The following is a 19,243-nucleotide window of genomic DNA, read 5'->3' on the forward strand; positions in this document are numbered from 1 at the left end:
TGATATGCTGCTTCCAAAGTTTTTGTCGCTACTGATTCACAAAATGAGTCTGAAGTCATCATATCAGAGCCAATTGGGAAAACCAGAGGTGTCCTGTGGTGGTTCTGTGCTCTGATGATCACTATGACTTTTAAGGTCTCCTTGTGTTTGCTTAAATTAAAGCAACCTTTGGTCTGATTTACTTCATACTAGGGATTGGGCTGATTCTAACCCTGTAAACATGGTACCTTTCTGGTCCTAAACCATGTGAGACTCGGGCTACTAGACTTGTCTCAAAGCAAAGCATATGTAAATAAAAGAAACATCTGTCCCAATAACTAGAAACATGTTAAAACAACAGCAACAACAACAAAACAAAAAGGCAAACCAACAAACAAACAAAACAAAGCAAAACAAAAAACAAACATACAAACAAAAAACTTTGTTACTCACAGGATGGTCGGCATCCAATTCCGCTCCATAGCTTAGGATCTGATTAGCAAATCTGTCCAGCTCCTGAATACTTCTTGGGAACCATGGCACTGCAAAACAAAAAAAGAAATAGAGACTGCTATTCTTCTTCATTACTTGGTTTGGAACCTTCTCCTGGTTTTTCCATTTTTTCATCATAAATATAAAGAAACATATACAAGGGGCTAAATTCTTTGGGCAGCAAAGGCCTTTCCCTGTGGTAGGGGGCAAGAACAAACCCTACAAATTGTCTTGAATTTGTGGCTGTTTTGCACTGTTGGAAGAACACAGAGCATCAGGAATGTCTAGCCCTTGGCGAAGAGTGGGCTTGTAATATTTATGATTTTCTGTTTATTATTCTGGTGTCTTGGCTTACCAAAATGTAGCAATTTTTTCCAGAGTATCCTTCCTTTCACAGTTGCTAGAATGAGCCATTTCAAAGGAACAGCACAAAACCCCACAGCAAGAAGGATACAGGATTATTTGACCCTCTGAAAATCTCTTTCTAAGACTTACTTGGTGGCCTCACTTAAGCTAGGATGCTGAAATGAAATGATAAATGGCACCCTAATACCTCAGACTAGCATAGTATTACTGCAGTCATTATACAATAATGCACTAATTTAATTAACATTCTGATTCTGGTTTTCTATTGGGTTGTAGCTCACATACTATATACACTTCTACAGCACGGTCAGGATATGAAATGGGACCACACAGCATGTAATGACCCTTTACACAAGTACATAAGGTGGAGGGCAAAGAAGACTCACAGGGCTTTCCAGATGTGGCATTCAGATAGGGGAAAGCAGATATCAAGTGTCTGCATAGCAACTGCACTACAAGGAGAGGCTCTTTGCAGCTCGTGAGGTGCATGGAGCAGCCATCCCAGGTCGGACCTCCTTCCTGGAGTGATGGACACAGGTGTATTCACTCACTTGTCCAGTCAGTCCCCTGGCATGTGTCCCCTCACGAGCCAGAGGCCTGATGCACACACACACAGTTGCTGTACCAGGCTGGAGCCTCCTCTTCCATCTTGTCTAGGAGGATCCGATTGCATACCAAACCAAGCATTCCCCTGTCAGTCACGACTGTGCCTGGCCACCCCAGCTCTCTGCCATGCTGATACAAGGAAGCTTGATGGAGGGAGCAGAGGGGCCATGGGCCCTTTCCTCTCCCTTGGCCTATCATTGCTTATGAAGCGTATCTGTAGGTACCACTGCTAGGTACCACTGGAAGCTGGGCACATTCTGGGAGCTGCTGGTGCTGCTGGATATGGCTTACTTGGCTTGCCCTTCTGCTGCTCCTTTCTTACATTTTTCGGCCCTTTGATCCTGGTTGCTTGCCTCTTTTTCCCTTCCACTCTCTCCTGCCTGAGTCAGAAGTTAAAGCCATACCTCAAGTTAATAGCCTCTGATGAACATTTTACGAATACATTAATTGCTCTTTAAGCCCATGTACACTTGTGCCTCCAAGACACTGCAGCACTGAGCTGTATTGTTTCTTTACATGAGATATGAAAAATAACTCCTTTTTGTTTTAAACTTGATTATTTCATATGATGTTTATTAGTTCCTGCATACAAACAGCATTTGCCGTTATTCACCTTCTCCAGGCCACCTAGCATTTTATAACTCGATGACAGATCCTCCATCTACCATGCATCATACTGACTGGCACCTTACTTCTGTATCTGTTTCAGGCACAAAAATCGTGGGCTACCTTTGAGCCCTCTCATCACTTCTCTCTGCATGACTTCCAGTTCTGCCATACTGTTTCTGAAGAAAGGGCACAAGACCTCCATCTGAGAAAGTACCCCATAATCAGACCCTGCAATCATGTCCTGTATGCTCTCCATGTTGAGTACAAGTCAGATTCATGGACTCTGAGGTTAACATCACCCAAAAGTCTGCTGGTCCAAGCCCAGGGGCTCTGAGCAATCTCTCTGTCAATTAAATGTTGCAGTTCATTAATGACTTTCTTGCATGAATGGGTGTCACTGGTTGAGTCAGTGCTTGGAAAACTGCTCATTCTCCTATGTGGCTCTTTGCTCAGCTGGGAGCACTACCACTCAGCCATACATCCCCAATTGATTTTGGGTTTTGTGCCAAATGAACCTGATCCCCAACCACAGCTGCCGCATGACCTCCCTGCAGCTCCTGGCTGATGGGGCTGATCCCAGACCTGGATGGACCACCTACAGGATAAGAGGATCACTCTGTTTCCAGGACTATTCAGCCGTGGGTTTTTTGCTGAGCCTAACAACACAGAGGGCACTTGCGTTGCGGGGTTTCTGCAAGACATCTGCAGAGAGGAGCCAAGGCAACAACAGCAGATTTACAGGACACATTTTGGGCGGCTGCAGCTCAGCCCCATGTAGGGTGCTTCCTCCCCCGACCTGCTGTCCCACCACCAGCCTGTCTTTGCCCAACGCTCCCGCTGGGACCCCTCAGATGTGTTCCAGGCAGGACAGGGAAAGCAGGCAGGAGAGGTCCTGGGCTGCCCGGGCTCACTGGGCTGCTCCCGGCTGTGCCTCCCCTTCTCCCGACCAGCACAAGTGGGTTTTCGTCGCCCCCTTTCTGAGCTGCACACCCTTCTGCTTTGCCCTAAAAACCACACCTGAACAAGTCACTAGATGGCAGCAGCAGTCCCAGGAAGATCTTCCCGAAACGCCTTAATTTGCTGGGTGTACCTATCCCTAGCTCTCCAGTTTCTCCAGAAATATTCTTCCACCTTGCAGTTAGCAACATTCCTGCACTTCCAGACCCTTGAGTTAAACCAGTCAGAGGGGGTGAATAGAAAAAGACGTGTTTGAGTCCTAGAGAGGAGTCACTACTCACACCGCATGAAGCGTAAGCACAACAAATCTTCCTGATTCTGTTTTCTATATGGGCAGCTGAGCACCAGGTTTATCTTCTAGCTCTGCCACTGAGCTTTGTGTGATGATGGGGGAATCACTTCACTGTTTTGTGCTTCAGACTCCCCCGTCAGGTTGGTGTAAGGCACACTGATAGAGGTTTTGGGATTGGGCACTGGACAAAAAGCTGTCTGTCAGCACCACAGCAAAGGATTTGTCAGTGAATAACCACTATTTTCAGAGACACACCATGACCTGAAGGATCCAGGTTGTGCAGACAGACTGATGAGGCTGAAGTCTGCAGTGGATTTCAGCAGCAATGTGTATAGGGCTTTGCTGGCCTGAATCAGAAATGTGGGCAGGGTTTGAATCATTGCAACTTCAAGAAAGGATAAAATGTATATATAATACCAACTTATTTTCATGAAATACATTTTATTCTCAAGATCCCCACTGTACTTGCTGCAGAGCTCATTATAAACTCTGGGATATACTGACTTCCAGGCTGGTGCGGTGTCAATCCCAGGCATGGAGGTGGGTGGCTGGTTTTTCCCCTAGACAGGAGAAGCACCTTATATTTTAGGCATGCAGCCCCTATAGGTACCTAACCTATTTTCAGCAGATTTCTGCCCTGCACCCAGGTTCCCCCAGACACCAGCGGTAGCTAAGAGAGAGGAGCTCTGCTCCGCAGAGCTGGATAAAAGGGGCAGGCTGTGAAAGGGAAATCCTCAGGATGTTTAGTACAATTTGCACAAGCATAGTGGATGTTAAGTCGGGTTCTGGAAAGTCCTGAGCCTACTCAGCATTTGTGGAAACAGGAAATGAAGGTGCAGAGCATCGCCCCAGGGCAGTCACATTGCACCAAGTTCATACAGTCCTCATGCTAGGGACTAGAGTGCAAAGAGGCTATTGGGTCTTCTGCCTAGCTGTGCTGTGCCAGGACGCTGTCCCCAGTCCTCCCAGCAACTATTTAAAAGATCAAATCAAATTACCCCCTGGCTGAATCTATCCCATATATCGTTTGTAACATCCTCCTCCAGCCCCATTTGCCAGACTCACTGTCTCTCTGTACGGCCATTAATGAATTGCCAGAGCAAGCTGCTGCAACACTGGGCCTCTGTGAAGGTCTGAGGAGCAAACGTGGGCTGATCAGTAATAAATATTGATTTGTCTGTAAATGAAGCAGCAGCATTTATGGGATTGTGCCGAACACCCAAGTGGTGACCAAATTACCATGAGGTCAAATGCTTAGTAGAATGCTAATAAGCCATTTATATGAGGGGCAGCAAAGCAGGAGCAGCAAGGACTTCTGCAGAACTCCTCCATTTGGACCATTGTGAGGAGGGTCAAAGACAGGTCTATGCAATTTATAGCAGTTCGAGGCCCAGGTTTAGCCCTTTTTTAAACAGTCCCAAATGCTTTGGCCAGCCTCAGGGTTTAGAAAACAAGGCCCCTACAGAACCTCAGCCTCCAGCCTGTCTCAGAAATGCAATAAATTTTCTGCATTTCCCTAATGTTGCAACAGAATAATATTTAATTATTTTTATTCATGGGCTCTGAGTGCTCTGCAGATACCCAGCTTGTTTCCAAAAAGAGCCATGAAGAGATGTACTGTGTTTTTACAACAAATCTTTCCATCTCTACAGAGGGGTTTTGGCCCAGTGACTGCTAGCCCATCTCATCTGAAGCTCTAAAACTACCTTTGTATGTAGAACATTTTGCTGGTCTGCCCTCAGCTAAAATTACACTGTTGATCTAAACTTCATATTTGTAACTATTTTGATGTGTACATGGGAAACCAAAATTACATTTTGCTTTTAAGAGGGGAAAGACCCTATAAACAGCTATAGTGATCAGACCAAGGAAAAAAAAAAAAATAAAAAGGGTGCTGTTCATTTATACCTTGCCTGATATACCAAATAAAGCACACACACGTGTTTGATGCTAAGCTATACAGAAAGGGCAAGGCAAGAAATCTTTTTGACTGCCTGCAGGACACTGTCCCAAGAATGGCACTGTGTGCTTCCTAGAAGAAACAGTAAAATAGGGGTATTTTTCTCAAATCATGAACATAAGAAAAGTGAAGCCTTAGCAAAGAAAGGCTGAGAGTATCTAAAGCAGTGATGAAAGAATCAGTCCAATGGATGTTCGGGCTGTCTTCAGAAAACTTTTCCAGCCTTTACCTGCCAACTGAGAAAAGTGTGACAATGTCCCCATAAACCATAATCCTGAGATTTTGCTCCCTGGAGACATATTGCTCTCATTCTGTGTTTTATGAATAAAATATCACAAAATCACATCTGTGGATTATGACCAGATTTGCCAGGGCTCTGCCAGTGTAGCTGCCTCATCCCAGAATTTGCCACCCACAGTTCATAATCTAAGCAGGGTTTATTTGACCTTTTAAAATATGGCTCTTTGGGAATTTCAGTTTGACTGGACCTTCACTACTCATGAAAGAAGCTGAAATTGAAAAAGAAAAAGAAAAAAAAAGGGAAAGGGCAAAAAGAAATATCCATCTTCTCCTCTCTTCTTCTCTTTCCTTAGCAGTAACTTGCTCCCACTTTATACTATTTATGAATTACTGAAACTAACAAACATAGGTTATCTTCTGAGACAGAAGGATATCGAGTCCTTTTTTGCAGCACTGACAGGATAATCTAGCTCAAAAAATCCTTTGATCAACACGGTAACGTGCAGTGAAATCCTAATCCTACAGCTGGCCAAAGGAGTTTTGACTTCTGTGAGGTCAGAATTTCACTCACGGGTCTTTCTTGGCTGACATTTAGAGCTGTAGCTCTATGCAACTCTGGTCCATGCTTATACATAACTTTATTATTTAATAGTTTATTATTAACTTCTTAATAATAATTAGAAAAACAAAATAATGCCAACCCCTGCTAGGCCCTGTATCTTTCTTCTGGAAATGCAAAAGCCCCCGAAAGAGAATATCCTTAATTTGATGTGATCATAAATCACCTAATCAACCTTTTGTCCCTCTGACTCATGAATGGAGAGAATTGACTCCAAAGAGTATCTGCTTTATTCTTTTTCATCTTCAAATGTAATGTCATGGGTAGGACACAAAGGAAACGGTAAAAGGATTACCAACACTGATCTCAAGAAGGTATTAATGTCCTTTCATGTTGTTCCTAGGAAGGAAAAGGAAGGTCTAGGCCTAAAGTATTTAAAGTCTGAAATCCTATTAAAATCACATCTGTTATCTCAAGAGGCATTTAAGTGTGTCTCAGACTGGATGCTGGGCAGCCACCCCTATACTGAGCAGCCTCAGCTCCAGCAAAAATCTCTGAGAATTAGAAGCATGAACAACTTACAAAATCTTTTCTTATTGCCCTCTAAAGGCAGAATTACAACTGACCTCCCTGAGATTTCTTCCAGGAACCAAGTTAGTCCTGCTCCCACCAAAGTGGGTGGCAGACCCTCCCCAGTTTCAACAGCAGAAGTGAGGGGCATCCACAAGCCCAAAAAGTGGAGAGGCAGATGGATGATGTTGGACTTGTATACACCTGTGTGAGGGACAGGTGGCTAGCAGGGTGGATGGTCACTCTGGAGGACTTTTCCTCCCCTCCTCCCATCTCATCTCAGCCCAGAGGTGCAAGGAGTCCTGCAAGGACAGGGCTGCAGAAGCCAGCAGCAGCAGTCCATTATATCAAAATCAGAGAGTAAATCCAGGTGTTCAAAGGGGAGTGCCAGCCCAGGAGCGCAGGAGGGCACTTCCTCCTCCTGCCCCATGAGGATAATACCACTTCATACCAGGCTCTTAACACATCAGCTACACCACAAGACTTGTGCAAACTTGATTTGTGAGGTCCCAGAGACATTTGGCAATGGGGAAGGCACTACAACAGCACGTCACGGCCACTTTTTTTTTTTTTTTTTTGTTATGCTACCCTTTACCAGCAGTTCCTGCCTGAATTAATAGAATCTGGAAGACAGCTGGAATTTGTGTAAAGAATCCATCGAATAAACAGTTTAGAAAGAGTCAGCAAATGAGCAACAACTGGTTTAATAACTAGTTAATTAATTGCTCAGCAGAGCAATAGAACCCTTATCTCCAGTAGTTACACATAGGTTTTATCTAATCTACTGGAGACACCCTAGAAAAGAGGAAAAAGACTGGCCACAAACCTAGAAACCAGGTTCCCTGAGAAGAGAAGGCTGAGGTTGGACAGGATACACCAGACACCCAAAAGGCTGGTCTAAAGAGAAAGAGTATCTTCTGTTCCAGGTGTCAAAGGCAGGCAGGAGGAGAAGTCATCAGCTCTCAGCGCAGCATGTGAGACTGGGCCAGAACAGGGCAGCCCCGCAGTGCAGAGACATGGAGGTCAGGTAATCTCCAGCGCTCAGGACACACAGTGGTTTAGCTAGTCCTGCCTTTTGCCAGGGGACAGACAACATAACCCCTTGCAGAGCTTTCCTCCCCATCTTCTGATTTAAAATTTTATGTCTATTTTTAAGATGGCCTATCACAATTTTAACATACTCACCCATCAGTGCTGGCTATGTATGAACTGACTCTGAATGGACTCACTGTACAAGACAGCAAAGTTTAACTGGGTTCACAGAGTCTATGTATCACTTAGAAATTAAAAAAACACAGCTTCTTTTCACCTGAGGCAGGCCCTGAGCTGGGATGCACAATGCACAGGCAGTGTCTTCAGGACACCCTTTTGGTGACCTTCCTTGGGACTCCAGGGAGACATCCTTCTTTAGGAGTGTGAAAGGCAGTCTTCAACAGGTAACATTTTTCCACAAAATGGGACTGTATAGGCTCAAATCTGCTGGGTACTGAACAGGTATGGATTTATTATGAGGATGGGGTGGGACAGAAAAGAAAGCATATCAGTGCCTGAATTTCTCAGAAGAATTGGTCTACAAGCCAAGTCCATGCATAAGCCCGAAGATTTTGCTGGAACTGTTCACCCTTTTAAATTGTGATTGAGTTTATGTGGATTTTTTGTCTCAGCAACTGGACAGATGTAGTGCATCCCTCATGGAGATCTTTGTTGTTTCTCTTCTTCTGTTTCAAGTTCTCATGTGGGCAGAGTTATTCCTTTGACTTACAGGTGTGTGTCAAGAACAAAAGTTGACATCCTGCATGGCTTATCAAAAGCTGTGTATCCAAATGCCACCTGTTTGAACACTGGGCAGAGACTGCAAGCAGAAAACAGATGTACCCACGACTTCCTGCAACCATTGCTTAGGGATTTGCAAATTGAGCCCTTAACCTGTAATCAAATCATCTTTTGATCCCTGTTAACTTCTGCATGTAGTGTAACGAGCTACTGCAGCAAGGCTGTCTTTAAGAGACCGTGACTGCTGCCAACCAACCAGACAGATGACAACATAACACCTTAACACCAGTTCCTAGGAGACCTAGTCAGAAGCATGAAAAAAGATGAAGCATGCCAGTTCACACCAAGAGAAAATCTTCATATGAAAGAGCTTACAACACAGGCAAAATGGGCAGAGAGAGGCAAATGCAGCCATACAGATCCAAGAGGAACTCCTTTGCTACTGGAGTGAAGCAAATATTCCTTGTTAATATTACCCTTGTCAGTGTATCCTTACCAGTGTCCTTCTTCTTTGTTCGTGAAAGCTCATGGACGGTTGCTCCAATATCATTTCTCAAGGACTTGATGATCTCATCCAGTGCTGGAACGTTCTTGCCTTCCAAGTTAATGAAGAATTCATATTCATCTTTGTTGAGACGGGAAGGTCGAGACTCAATGTGGGTCAGGTTTATACCTTTTTCCTATGAGAAAGACAGATTTTGGTCACACGGGGTTTGGGGAAAGAAATATGATGTAAAGACTAACTAAAATTCATGTGTTAGTCAACAACCCATACTATACAATCCAAATAACTCAAAAGTAGAGACTTGGCTCTGGTGGTCACTGGACGGAAGGCTTTCACAACAGGGAGAAAGACAAAAAGGAAGAATGAGAAGGATGTGAGATTCACCCTTGTGCAGAGCTCCAACATAAAGACTACGCACTACATAAACCTTTGGAACAGGTGGAAGCAGGATACAAATAGAAACAGGCTTTGTATTGTAAATGGTGACTCCAGTACGGCAAGTACATAATGAAAGATTGTCTGTGTGGACAAGAGCATTTCCCCAGGATCAACATGGTAAGTAGGCATTTCACCTGTAGAGAACCCTCTTGTGAGAAACTGAATGCTGTATTTATGAGCATCTTGAAAGGAGGTTGGAAAAGGAAGCAGCTGGGCACTCTGTGAGATAAGTGTCTGCCAAGCCACTACACAGTCACCTGCAAAGCCACCTGCAACAATTTCCAGGGCTGTGAGCAGGTGTTGGGCAGAGATCCAATGGGAAACATGGATCTGCACCAAAAAGGCAGCCCAAGTTTGTGCAAGTAAAAACATGGGTGTTTTAAATCATAGAATCGCAAAATCACATCATGGCAGAGTTGCTGAGGCTGGACAATGCCTCTGGCTCAGGTATGGTCTGCTAGACCAGATTGGTCCTGTTTCCATTCAGTTTTTGAGTATCTCCAAAGATGGAGACTCCACAAGCTCTCTGGGCAACTGCTCCAGAGTATGATCACTCTTAAACCAAAGAAGTCTTTTCTTTAGCACAGAAATTCAAATTCTATCTCACCAAATATCTTCTGACCAGCAGCGGTTCTTCCTAACTCTGAAGAAAGGGATCATTGGCAACTAACAGCCTTGAAGACTATGGCCAGTGGGTACGTGACCTTAGACATGCCACCATGTCAATGTGTAAAGCAAAAAGTAGCTAAAAATCCTGGGGTTTTGGTCACTGAAACACAAGTCTAGGAAAATCTGCCTTGGTTTATGAAAATATCACTTTATGTTTTTTTGATAAAAGCCTTTTGAACAGATTTCCATTGATGCTGACTTAACCATCTGACCTTCCTGCCAAGCTCACACTGGACTGCATCCACGGCACACTGAGACCAGGTCTGGGCTTCTGTTCACTGGAAAGAATAGACAAAACCCCTGGAGGAAATTTGAACCTGAAGATCAAGCACAGAAGAGTCGAGGAGCTCACAGACAGTGCTCAGCAGCCCTGGAAAAGCTACTGGTCTGCTGCTTTCAGGCTTAAGAAGACCTCAAACTACATGGGGTGAAATGATGGCCCTACTGGTGTCAGTGACAAACCCCCTGCTGCAGTGGGATCAGGATTTCATCCATGAAGAAATGCTGCGAGGATCTACTTGTGACCTACATGAAAGAAAGAGGGAAGATTTTTTTCTATACCTCCCTCTAGTCTGAGCTTCTCAAGCCCTTTAAGATTTTCTTTGCTCCTCTCAGTGCTTGCATAGTGCAGGAGGGCATCTGGCCATCAGTGGCAATGGCCTCATTCATTCCAGCACAAAGGGCAGTTTATTACTTGGTAGGAAAGAGCACACATGTCATTCCTCTGTTTCCTGAGTGTCGCACGCTACAAATGAACTTAAATTGTTTGGCTAGATACCAACACAATAAGTTGAAAAGGTCAAAAGCTCATTTGCCAACTGCTGCATTTGAGAGATGCTGTCCTGGCAGGGACGTCTTGGGGAGAGAATGAGGGCCAGTGTCCTCAGCCCCGAGGACAATTTGTTTTAGGCCTCTAAAGCCTCATTTCACAAACAGAGTGCCCATTGTACCCTCTGCTTGGTAAGGCACAGGGAGGTGGGGCAGCCCAAAAATGGAAGTTCAGATGACTTGGGGCTGGAACGACTTCGAAAGAGAGCAGGCGGAGAGGGCTGCAGGCCCCTTTGCCATGGCCATGTCATGTGGAACAGTGCACCAACATGAAGGGAGTGGAGCATCTCCCTTATAAGAAAAGGCTGAGGGAGCTGGGTCTCTTTAGTTTGGAGGAGACTGAGGGGTGACCTTATTAACGCTTACAAATATATAAAGGGTGAGTGTCATGAGGATGAAGCCAGGCTCTTCTCAGTGACAACCAATGGTAATGGGTTCAAACTGGAACACAAAAGGTTCTACTTAAATTTGAGAAGAAACTTCTTCTCAGTGTGGGTAACAGAACACTGGAACAGGCTGCCCAGGGGGGTTGTGGAGTCTCCTACTCTGGAGACATTCAAAACCCACCTGGACACATCCCTTTGTAAGCTCATCTAGGTGTTCCTGCGCCAGCAGGGGCATTGGACTAGATGATCTTTCGAGGTCCCTTCCAATCCCTAACATTCTGTGTTTCTGTGATGCTGTGAAGCTGGCACCTGGAGCCCAGGGCCATTCAGCTGCTCTGTAGAGCCACTCAGAAAGGCAGAAAGTGAGTGTAAAACATCCCTCAGCCCAAGTCTCACCTCAGGCCCACTGACCTGCTGCTTTACTTTTGCCTTGCACTGATGTGTTGGACTGATACGTTGGGGTTTTGTATTCTGTCTCTGTGTAGATTCACAGACCCTGTTTGGGCTTTCCATGTCTTGCAGAGGCTGTGATAAAATGGACCACTACTCAGTGGCCATTATCCCCTGCTTGTGTCCCCCTCTCACAAATGACCATCCCTGCCTCAGCATCCTTCCCCTGGAGATAGCAGACCTGTTGGAGAGATCACACAGGTACCTTGACTACAAGACTTTTTCTTTATTTTTTTGGCCAGGTGACTTTTCTGTTGTATCAGCTCTGCAACCTGGCTCAGGGAGCAGCTGCACAGAATGGAGGGAATGATGCAGGGGCTGGGAATGAAGAGACAAGCTGCGGGGTGGAAAAGGGAAAGGAAAATTTTAAAAAAAAAAAAAAAAAGAAGAAGACAGAGAGAAGGGAGCATCACCTCCCACAGAGTGTGAAGCTGGTTTGCTGTTTATTTGAGAGGTGCCTGTAGCTCAGTGATGTGCAGAGCCAACACATTACCACCTTGTGATGAGGCTTCAGGACCTCACAACAGAGAAGCTGAAGGGAGAACCCTCTGGTGTGTGTTTTTGAAGCAAGAATTCAGCAGCATACATCCAAACAGCTGAACTGGCGCTCCCGTAGAAACATGCTTTCATATGCTGTGACTTGCTACTAAGCTCCCGGTTTCAAAATATTTACAATGGCTCTGTTACTAGAGCTGTTATTCAAATCTTGATTTCATTCTAGTACAACTACTCCACCTAGTGTTTAATCTTCATAGTTTCACACTGTTCGAAACTTTTTGTACTCCCAGTATCGCCGAATCTTGCAATTGTGTGAGAATTCTCATAGTAGTTGATGTTTTATTTAAAGCTCCAACTTTTGGAGACAGATAGATACCTGAGAAAGGAGAATGGGTACAGTTTTTGCTTTAGTTTATTTTAAGTAGTTTTCAATCTCTGTGTTTATCAGTAAAGCTTGAAATCTTGACAATGTATGCCCTCAAATTTTTTTTTGTTGTTGTTGATTTTATGCAACTTCATGATTTCTCAGCTATTTTTTGTTTACAGAACCTAGCTCCTAACTTAACTGGTTTTGGAAGATTTGGGCTCTCACATGTTTGAGGCTGGATTCATGCCTGAACTATTAACATTGGTCTCTTCTTCCTATTTTAGAGCTGGTAGGAATCAGATGAGCCCATGGCTTGAGATCAGATATGTTTTTGCTGGATTCTCCCCACCATTCATCAGCTTCAAAGAATTTGCAGCAGGTTCCTCCTCCCCTACTTCCCCTCAGGATTATGACCACCACAGAGGTTGAGTCTTTCCTACATGAACACATCCCATCATACAACCACATATCTGCTAGAGTGCTTCTGTATCAGTAGAGGAAGGCATAGCTGTTCACCTTGCCTTTATATCAAAAGAGTGTACTAGGCCATTTCTAATATACTTTTTAGCAGGTATTAACAATTCAGAACAGATTTTGCCTTGAGGACTGAAGGCAGCATTAAGTGTAACTCCTAAGAATGCCACAGGGGTACAGTATTGCCAGATGCCTCGGAGTTAGCAGAAGTCATTGTAAATTTCTTGCTTTTTTTCTTAAAACCTCCACTCCTGAGGGTGAAAGATTTCAGCTTTAATATCGAAGTTAACCGTATCTCTATCACTCCGCTTTAGAGAAAGAGGTCTCAAGACATTCTCAGAGCCCAAAAAGCAAGTTAGAATCTAAGTCCATTTTGTGTAAGTTATGATTTTTGAATGACAGGGGTTAGCAACGCAGATACCAGTTTACAACAGAGGCAATGAGGGATGCAGGAGATTGCCCATCTCCCTGCCTGCCTTTCCCCACAGTGCTGGATCTCAGCCTTGGCTCCCTCTCAGAGGCTGTGAAGCAGCTCCAGCCCCCTCCCCAGGTTATTCCACTTATGCTGTCCCAACCAAGCATCTCTCATGCTGCAGCTGCCCCACACCAGCAGGATCAAACCAGCCTGGTGTTACACTAAGTCAGCAGTATTGTAGAGGTCACCACCAAGATAATTTAGTCCTACCCTCAGAGACTTTAATGACCTGATCATTGGAAAATAGAAGTTACGTTCTCATAGCCACAGGGGGAAGCTTTTGGTGCAGATGGATACTTTGTGCTTTCAGAAACACAAGAAGAAACTAAGTACCTAATTTTCACAGGAGATGAGAAAGTTACAATGATGCCTTCAGCCATGTTTTCCCAACATGAAGGAAAAGCAGCCACCTGATTCAGATTTATTGCCCAAAGGCCTGTTTCTCAGCTGCAGACAGTGCTTCCCCGTCTTTTCCTTCACATTTCCTAGGGTCTTCCTCACATGACAAGCTCATGGAGGCAAAGGGACCCAGACCTGGTCCCTGCCAGCAAATAGCTCCAACAGGCAGCCAGTCCAGGAGCTGCCCCTGATGTCCATCACTCCACAGTTCTGCTACAAACCTAAAGTTTGGTATGAGGCATTTAGCATAATCGAGCCACAAAACCCATGGAGTAGGACAAACCAAAAAGCTTATATGACAGCATGTGGCACTGCACAAACACCTAGCAAGAAGGCATTCCTTCCTTTAAACTCATGTTGGTTTAGTAGATCAAGGTGTCCTGCTCTCCTGGCCCCATAAAGAGGAGAGATCAGACCGAAGATGATTGTAGCTGTGCATGTGCACACTGTGATGGAAAAACAAGCATCACAGGACAGGCACGCCTGGCCTTCTCACCTATCACTGCAGACACCTCCAACACACCCCCTGGCCAAAGTGACCGTTCACTTCTCCTGATTTGGAAACAACCCAAAACACTGCAGAGCCAATACCTTCACAAGGGACAAAGAGATAACAGTTGTTTTAGACTTCCTGTTCAATAATGTGAACTCCTAAACAGAAAAAGAACAGAGTCATTTTCATTGGCTCTGAAAGCCAATGAAAGGGTTTCATATGGTGCAGCTTGTTACTCTCATCCAGTCCTCCCATGGAGCAGTAACTTGGTCCAGAAGCAGGAACACTACTCAGTGCAAATCAATGGGGCTGCTCTTGAGCTAAAGCCCTACCCACTGTAAGTAACACCACTGATGGCTGGACCTTGTACTGAAGTCTCGCTCTATATTTGGGAAGGTCACATCAGTGAAAAGAAAATGGAAGGCTCCTCTCCAAGAACAGGTTGAGCAAACTTGTAATGTATTCCAACCCCATGTTTGCCACATACCACAGCTAACATGTCTTCTACTTTGTGTAAATCCATCAGGAAAAGGACTTTGGAGGAGCTAATTGTATTCACAAACTCATGTGGAAAAATTTCAATTAAAACTTTTGCATGTTAAAATGTCTAGTTCTGTTTTTTTTTAACGATTAATTTGAATTTTGAAATGATGGTCTTTGAGAGGGGACAACTTCTTTTTTCTTTCCATTTTATTTCTTTCAGAATGGACTTTGTTGTCATTTTAAAAAGCAATCTCAATTCCAATAGGCTTTTATCCTTACAGAAAAAAATAAACATTCCCATCATGTGTAACATTTGGTTTAACCCAAAATCCTCTGCTTTGCTTTTTCAGTTTTGATAAGACACCTGGAAGATTTCTGTATTTTTCTGACCTGGACTGATACTCAGGAACTTCTTCATTTGGCTTCTTCAGGGATCTGCTTGGTACAGTACCATGGGACAAAGCCTTGGAAGGAAGAGGGGCCCAAGAAAGCTGCTTAATATTCAGGGATCATCTCCTCCAAGCTCAGGAGGGATGCATCCCAATGAAGAGGAAGTCAGGTAAAAATCACCTGCATGGATGAACAAGGAGCTCCTGGGCAAACTCAGACACAAATATGAAGTCTACAGAGGGTGGAAGCAAGGATGGGTAACCAATACAGAGAAAATGTCTGAGCAGCCCGGGATCATGCTAGGAAAGCTGAAGCCTTGATAGAATTAAATCTGACCAGGGACATCAAAGGCAATAAAAAAAGCTTCTGTAGGTATGTCAGTGATGAAAGGAAGACTAGAGCATTTGGCCTTTTCAAGCAATTGCTAAAGAAAATCCCATGGGCAAGGCTGCTTGAAGGTAAAGGGGCCCGAGATAGTTGGTTAATATTCAGGGATTTCTTCTACCACGCTCAAGATTGGAGCATCCCAACATGTAGGAAGTCAAGGAAGGGAGCCAGGAGACCTGCATGGCTAAACAGGGAACTGCTGGGTAAGCTCAGGTGGAAGAGGAGAGTTTACAGATCATGGAAGGTGGGGCTGGCCACTTGGGAAGAATATAAGGCTGTTGTCAGGGGATATAGGGAGGCAACTAGGAAAGCTAGGGCCTCCTTAGAATTAAAGCTGGCATGAGGGGTCAAGGACAACAGAAAGAGCTTTTTCAAATACATGGCAGATAAAACTAACACCAGAGGCAATGTAGGCCCACTGATGAATGAGGTGGGTGCCCTGGTGACAGAAGATAGAAAGAAGGCAGAGTTACTGAATGCCTTCTTTGTTTCTGTCTACTCTGCCGGAGGCTGTCCCGAGGAGTTCCATTCCCCTGAGGCCCCAGAGGAAGTCAGGACGGTTCAAGAATTTGCCTTGTTTGATGAGGACTGGGTTAAGGAACAATTAGACAATCTGGACATCCACAAATCCATGGGCCCAGATGGGATGCACCCACAGGTGCTAAGGGATCTGGCTGATGTCATTGCTGGACCACTCTCCATCATCTTTGCTAAATCTGGGGAGACAGGAGAGGTGCCTGAGGACTGGAGGAAAGCTAACGTCACCCCAGTCTTCAAAAAGGGCAAGAAGGAGGACCCGGGTAATTATAGACCAGTCAGCCTCACCTCCATCCCTGGGAAAGTAATGGAACGACTTATCCTTCGTGCCATCTCAAGGCATATCAAGGATAAGAGGGTCATTAGGGGCTTCACCGATGGGAAGTCATGCTTGACCAACCTCATAGCCTTTTATGAAGATATAACGAGATGGATAGATGATGGCAGGGCAGTGGATGTGGTCTACCTTGACTTCAGTAAAGCATTTGACACAGTCTCCCACAGCATTCTCATAGCTAAACTGAGGAAGTGTCGTCTGGACGATCGAGTAGTGAGGTAGACTGTGAACTGACTGAAGGAAAGAAGCCAGAGAGTCGTGGTCAATGGAACAGAGTCCGGTTGGAGGCCTGTATCTAGTGGAGTGCCTCAAGGGTCGGTGCTGGGGCCAGTACTGTTCAATATATTCATCAGTGACTTGGATGAGGGACTAGAGTGTACTATCAGCAAGTCTGCTGATGACACCAAGCTGAGAGGAGTGGCTGATGCGCCAGAAGGCTGTGCTGCCATCCAGTGTGACCTGGACAGGCTAGAGAGCTGGGCGGGGAAAAAATTAATGAAATATAACAAGGGCAAATGTAGAGTATTGCATCTGGGCAGGAACAACCCCAGGTTCCAGTATAAGTTGGGGAATGATCCATTAGAGACCAGTGTAGGGGAGAGGGACCTGGGGATCCTGGTGGACAGCAGGATGACCATGAGCCAGCACTCTGCCCTTGTGGCCAAGAGGGCCAATGGCATCCTGGGGTATATTAGAAGGGGGGTGGTTAGTAGGTCGAGACAGGTTCTCCTTCCTCTCTACTCTGCCCTGGTGAGACCACACCTGGAATATTGTGTCCAGTTCTGGGCTCCTCAGTTCAAGAAGGACAGGGAACTGCTGGAGAGAGTCCAGCGTAGGGCAACCAAGATGATTAAGGGAGTGGAGCACCTCCTTTATGAGGAAAGACTGAGGGAGCTGGGTCTCTTTAGTTTGGAGGAGACTGAGGGGTGACCTTATTAATGTTTATAAATATACAAAGGGTGAGTGTCACGAGGATGGAGCCAGGCTCTTCTTGGTGACAAACAATGGTAGGACAAGGGGTAATGGGTTTAAGCTGGAACATAAGAGGTTCCACTTAAACTTGAGAAACTTCTTCTCAGTGAGAGTAACAGACCACTGGAACAGGCTGCCCAGGGAGGTTGTGGAGTCTCCTACTCTGGAGACATTCAAAACCCGCCTGGACACATTCCTGTGTAGCCTCATCTAGGTGTACCTGCTCCGGCAGGGGGATTGGACTAGATGATCTTTCGAGGTCCCTTCCTATCCCTAGCATTCTATGATTCTATGAAACATAACCCCTATTTGTAAAAAGGGAAAAAAAAGGAAGACCTGAAGAACTACAGGCCAGTCAGTCTCACCTCTATGCCTGGCAAGATCATGGAGCAGATCCTTCTGGAAGCTACGCTAAGGCAGAAGGAAAAGAAGGAGGTGATTGGCGACAGCTAACATGGCTTCACTAAGGGCGAATCATGCCAGACAAATTTGGTGGCCTTCTACAGTGGAGTTACAGCATTGATGGATAAGGGAAGAGCAACTGACATCATCTACTTGGACTTGTGCAAAGCACTTAATGCTGTCCTGCATGACATTCTTGTCTCTAAAGTGGAGAGACTTGAGTTTGATGAATGGACCACTTGGAAGATAAGGAATTGGCTGGATGGTGACAGTCAAAGAGCTGTGGTCAATGGCTTGACGTCCAAGTGGAAACCAGTCAAAAGTGACTTTCCAAGCTGTGTGGTGCAGTCAACATGCTGGAGGGAAGGGATGCCATCCAGAGGGACCTTGACAGGTTTGAGAGGTGGGCCAGTGTGAACCTCGTGAAGTCCAACAAAGCCAAGTGCAAGGTCCTGCACATGAGTCAAGGCAATCCCAAGTACAAATACAGACTGGGCAGAGAATGGATTGAGAGCAGCCCTGAGGAGAAGGACTTGGAAGTGTTTGTTGATGAGAAGCTCAACATGACCCTTCAATGTGCACTTGCAGCCCAGAAAGCCAACTGCATCCTGGGCTGCATTAAAAGAAGCTTCTCCTCCTCTACTCTGTTCTCACGAAACCCCACCTGGAGTAGTGTGTTCATCTCCGGGGCCTCAAACATAAGAAGCATATGGACTTGTTTGAGTGAGTTCAGAGGAGGGCCTTGAAAATGAACAGAGGACTGGTGTACTTCTCCTATGAAGACAGAATGGGATTGTTCAGCCTGAAGAAGAGAAGGCTCTGGGAAGACTTTATAGAAACTTCATAGTACCTAAAGGGGACCTACAAGAAAGCTGGCGAGGGACTTTTTACAAGGGCATGTAGTGACAGGACAAAGGGTAATGGCTTTAAACTGAAAGAGAATAGGTTTAGATTAGTTACAAGGAAGAAATTATTCACCATGAGGATGGTGAGGCACTGGAAGAGGTTGCCCAGAGATGTTGTGAATGTTCCATCCCTAAAAGTGTTCAAGGTCAGGTTGGATGGGCTTTGAGCAACCTGGTCTAGTGGAAGATGTCCCTGCCTATGGCAGGGAGGTTGAAACTAGATGATCTCTAAGGTCCCTTCCAACCCAAATCATTCTATGATTCTATGGCTTGTCCAGTAAATTAAAAACACAAAACAAAACAAAACAAACCATAGTTCACAATGTCTGTTCTGTTTTCCTGATTTTAAGCATGATATTTTGCTTATGTGTGATACTGTCTTTCAGACTAAGGTATTTATTCAAGTTTTGGGTTCCTAGCTATCATCTTCTGTAATAGCATTAGA

General features: G+C 45.0%; 1 protein-coding gene across 1 annotated transcript in view; it reads right to left on the reverse strand.

Moving 5' to 3' along the window:
- PAH (phenylalanine hydroxylase) overlaps window positions 1-19,243 on the reverse strand; it is a 40,905-nt gene that overhangs the window by 12,921 nt on the left and 8,741 nt on the right. The window contains exons 3-4 of the mRNA XM_082057684.1: window positions 8,900-9,083; window positions 433-521 (exon numbers count right to left, since the gene is read on the reverse strand). Of these exons, the coding sequence (XP_081913810.1) occupies window positions 433-521; window positions 8,900-9,083 (273 nt within the window). The remainder of the gene's footprint in view (window positions 1-432; window positions 522-8,899; window positions 9,084-19,243) is intronic.

The sequence above is a fragment of the Streptopelia decaocto genome, assembly GCF_964273445.1.
Source record: "Streptopelia decaocto genome assembly, chromosome: 1".
Classification (NCBI taxonomy): domain Eukaryota; kingdom Metazoa; phylum Chordata; class Aves; order Columbiformes; family Columbidae; genus Streptopelia; species Streptopelia decaocto.